This window comes from Marmota marmota, unplaced genomic scaffold (genome assembly GCF_001458135.2).
Source record: "Marmota marmota marmota unplaced genomic scaffold, marMar, whole genome shotgun sequence".
In the NCBI taxonomy this organism is placed as follows: Eukaryota; Metazoa; Chordata; class Mammalia; order Rodentia; family Sciuridae; genus Marmota; species Marmota marmota.
The window spans coordinates 5,086,153-5,090,774 of NW_026000221.1; the positions used below are offsets into that span (position 1 = coordinate 5,086,153).

General features: G+C 41.3%; 1 protein-coding gene across 6 annotated transcripts in view; it reads right to left on the reverse strand.

The window, feature by feature from the left end:
• Mcc (MCC regulator of WNT signaling pathway) overlaps nucleotides 1–4,622 on the reverse strand; it is a 445,938-nt gene that overhangs the window by 138,693 nt on the left and 302,623 nt on the right. Inside the window, exons 1-2 of one of the 6 annotated variants that reach the window (XM_048791972.1) lie at nucleotides 206–213; nucleotides 125–129 (exon numbers count right to left, since the gene is read on the reverse strand). The exons of the other annotated variants lie outside the window; for them this stretch is intronic. Coding sequence (XP_048647929.1) covers nucleotides 125–129; nucleotides 206–210 — 10 coding nt within the window. The 5' untranslated portion in view covers nucleotides 211–213. Of the gene's footprint in view, nucleotides 1–124; nucleotides 130–205; nucleotides 214–4,622 lie in introns of those variants that run through there. 6 annotated transcript variants of the gene reach the window in all.

A 4,622-nucleotide genomic window follows, 5' to 3' on the forward strand; every position in this document is an offset into this window, starting at 1 on the left:
TTTTTTTTTTTTTTTTTTTTTTTTTTTAAAAGTCCTAGACTCAATGCTAAGAGAGAAAGCGATGGCTCAGTTTAGGAGTGCGCAGAGAGAGAAAAACATCCTCAGTTGAAAAGCTGGCCTGAACCAGTGCTTCTGACCCTCTTCCCAGCTCCCTACTGATGGGACTCAGCTAATAAAACCAGCCAACTAGTGAAGACTGCAAGACATCATGGTGGACTGTGTCCACCGGCATTATTTGACACCGAAAAAATCTACCCCTCTTTTGACCTATTAATTTACTCATTTTAGGATATACTTTCAAAGGTGTTTATCACTGCACTGTAGTTAGCGACCAAAACTAAACTAAAAAAACTAAATACACCAATGCTCATCTATAAGACACTGAATAAGTTGATATGTCTACATTTTGTGACTGTGAAGAAAAATGAGACTTAGAGCAGATCCGGGAGAGAAAATCATGACATATTGTTAGGCTTTTTAAAAGCTAAGCTTAGGATATGCACAGCCTGATCTCATTGCTATAAAAATGTTCACCATATATATAAATATTTATGTATTTTCTATGTGCTCAGGTTGGTACTGAAGAATACACACCAAGTTCTTGTTAACTCTGGTTCAGGGAGAGATGGGAATTAACCGGGAAAGGGACTGTCCCTAAATTGGCGTGTTCTATGGTGTTCGACTTGTTACAATGGACATGCATAGCTTCTGTGTCTTGAAAGGAAAGGCTAATAAATTATTACCCTTGAAAACAAATAGACATGTCAACAAATTTTGGAAAATGGATGTTAACAATGCAAATGTAAAATTATCTCAGAATTATCAAGTGTAAGAACAAACAAAATAATGAACCCCATTAGGACAGTCAAGCTTTGATGACTCAAAGCTGAAGAGAGGTACTACAATTAGTTTTCCTTTGATTTCAGGGACTTATTTATTCTGCTTATCTCAAGGCAGAGCTAATAGACCAAATCATTCTGAAAGGTCCTAAATGGTTCTCAACATTTGGGTATATTCCAGGAAGACTAAGTTAATTTAGCTATTCACAGAGTGGCACATTTGACAGAGGAAATGCAAATTAGATCACTGTAGTTGGTGTTCGATTAGCCACTCAAACTGGAGGGAAAGCAGTAAAAGAGATAATGCCACAGGGTCCACAGTTCATTGGACTTTCGAAAGCCTTATTAGACTGGCTCAGGAACATATTTAGGAGGTTGTGTGAGATTTATATGAGATTGCAGGTCTGCTGCCGAGTACCCCAGGAGATTAATTAAAGATCAACCAGACGATATTCCTGATAATATACTTTAAAATACATTCAACTGTAAGGAAATGATAAAAATCATCCCTAACCATAACTTAAAATAAATTTAGTGTGTGATCAGCAAGGGTCTAGATTTAAAAAGAAAGCCTGAAAACCAGTGCCCTGAACAGTCCCTTCATTTCTGCCTCCATCCTCTACCTCCTACTCCAATCAGCAGGATAAAAGCCACTTTCTCTTAAGTCTGGCTAGCCACATCCTGCATTGATTTTCAAGGAGCTGATTTTGTCATTAATTTTTTTTTTAAGTCAAGTAAGTATCCACTAGAAAATTCAAGAGATAATTTTTTCTCTCTCTCTCTCTCTCTCTCAGCAAGGTGTTTGTTATAATGGGTAAATAAGTTTGCCTTTAGATTTCTGAGAAATAGTTCCAAAATAAAAATTGTCTGTACATTAAAACACCACATAAGAACAAAGAAGACCACAGGGAAAGAGCCAAATGCTGAGAGGAGATGGAGGGTTGTGTTAACAACCCAGCACTGACAGCTGTTGTCCAAACGTACAGAGAAGATCATGCCCTGAGTACAATAGCTAGTCAACCCTCAAATTGAAAAAGTTCCTCTTGCTTCTATGCTAGCAGAACTCTTTCGGGAAAAGTTTAAAACACAGCTCTTAAATTCCAAACTCCACAGGGGACAGATCCCTTGTGCTCCAGGCCTGTGTGATGAGCTGACTATAACACCTCTGTACCCAAAGGGTCAAACTCAACATACCTCAAATCAACTCACCTTCTTCCCTTGAAAACCAACCCACTCCACACACCCACCATGCTGCCCTGTCATCCAGTCCAATTACACCAGCAAATAATGGCCCAGAGTCAGGTTCTATAAGACCACTGGCCTATGCCAGAGACCCAGGTACCCTTTATGAATTCTTCCCCACTTCCTTCTTTCTTATCAATTTCTGTCCACTCTCTGCATGCCTTCTATCACCATTCCAGCCCAGAGACCACTGCTCACCTGGATCTTGCAGGAGTAGTTTTTAACTGGTTTTGTGCCTTCAGCCTTCTCTCTATCTTGTTCTCCAAAGCCACAGTGAACACTGGAAGGCAGTTCTGGCTATCTCCCTCTCTTGCTAAACAGAAATATAAACAAACAACCTCCACCCTCCACTAGCTGCCCTTCCCCTCAGGTAGAGTCCAAATTCCTCACTGTGACTTGTGAACAGCCTCCCTCCCTGTCCCCACAGGGTCTTCAGCTGACCTCCAGAAAGACCTCCTGAACCCTGGTGGGCACCCCTCCCATCAAAGCATTGTATCACCTGGAGGCCTAATTTCCTGGCCCCCTCCAGTAGGTCTGAAACTCCTTGAGGACTGCATTGTGTCTGGCTGGTTTACAACACCATTGACCACTTTTCTGCAGTGGGAACTATGGAGAAGCTAAACCAGGCACTGAAGGTCATTGTGGAATTTACACAATTACACAACGTGGACTTTCACCAACGGATAGGAAACCAGCCCGCCAAATCTCTGAGGTATAGGGTCAGAAAACCTAGGGCTAGATGGTCAGGCAATGATATCAGCCACAGGATCTGAAAACAAAAGGGGGCATGGAAACCAATGATATAATTCTGCTTATAACTATAAACAATGTTAACATTAAGTACATTTTACCACTCAGACCACATTATGTGAAGAAATTTTAACCTCCCCCCAAAAATGTAACAGCTATTAGATTTCTCCATGATCCTTTCAATTTTTTTTTCTGTATGTTTGAGTTTTTCTTTAAAATGTTATAATCACAGCTTACTTGTATTGCTAACATATTTTATATAGACTTTCCCAATTGGGTAGACAGTTTTCATATTTATAGTCTTAATAATTGAGCAGATGTATACACTAGAGTTTCCTTAATCACATTTAGGTAGTTTCTAATCTTCACTAATTTAAAAGAATACTATAACAAATATTTTTAAGAATGCTTTCCTTACTTTTCAAATTAGGACAGTTTTTTTTTTTTTTCCTTCTTATCTTGGAAGGTTATTTCACCATGTGAAAGAAATTGAAAGAACACACACTGGGGACACTGTCCACATGAACAATGCTCAAAAGCATAAGAATGGATCCAAGCAGGGCTTGCCCATCTATCTGCCTGAGAAGACAAAGAGGAATGAGCAAGGAAGGAGGCAGAGTGGTGATGGGGTAGACTTGCTCAGATGGAATATGGATAGCAAGGCACAGGTGGAGGGAGTGTGCTCTTGAAAGACACAGGAAAAGCACTTTGTAGTGGCTCCTGGTTCTCAGTGAACTATGCCCCACCCTTCAGCTGCCTTGTTCAAAAACAGACGTGAGGAGGCAAGTGGACTGTCTCATTATCTCTGAGGGCAAGGGCACAGCAGCTTTCCCAGCAAGGTTGGCTAGGTGTTGAATTTAAACGTAAAAGCCACGGTGGGCAGCAGAGGATTTTGACCTTTTCCCCATAGTTGGGGAACCAGAGAACAAGAGAAAATAAGGAGAGAAGGGCCTTCCAGGGCAGAATATTTATTTAGGAGAGAGACTTTGGGGAGCATATCTGAAGGAATAATAGACTCACGTCCCACACTCTCAAGACAAGTGGTCACTCCATCACTTCTCCCTCCTGGCCCCCAAACCAGCCTCTGCAGGGACAGCTACACTTCTGCCAACAGCCGGGTTCCTCCCTTAGTAGGCTTCCTATAATTAAAATTTGACTCAGCCCTCAGGTAAATATTGTTTCTCGCTCTACTCTCTTTTACCATTGTTGTGCTAACCTCGACAGTTTTCCCATCCTACTTCCACTGTCAAAGAATAATAAAATCCTCCTAGATGTCTCATTCTTAATTAATATGCTCTATTTTCTTCTCCTCCTACCCTATAGCAAGGATCCAGCTCTAATGGAAGGCAAAGGGGATCTGCAGTCTTCCTACAAACAGAGCTGTGGTCTCCAGTGGCTGCAGTCACTCCTATCTACTCCATTTATTTCATAAAAGTCCTTGTAGCAATATTTATATATCCTCTAAGAAGCCAGGTTACAGTTAAGCCTTGAATTCCACCGAGTTTAAGCATAAGAGGAAGACAAAATGGTCAACAAGTCATGCTTTACTATTAAAGACACTATCCATCTAGCTCACGCCCCATCCCCCACGGCCACACTTCTTCCATGCCTCATTCAATACCCTACACAGACCCTTTAGGAACACAGTCTGCGCTTTCAGCAGTAACTGACATCCCTGTAAATCCATGTAATTTTCAGAAAATAAATCCAGTGCTCTCTGCTGCCCATACGGCCACATTAATCTTAGGAGCAATAGCAGAGAAGGCCCTCCCCCTCCACCCCTCCCCTCCA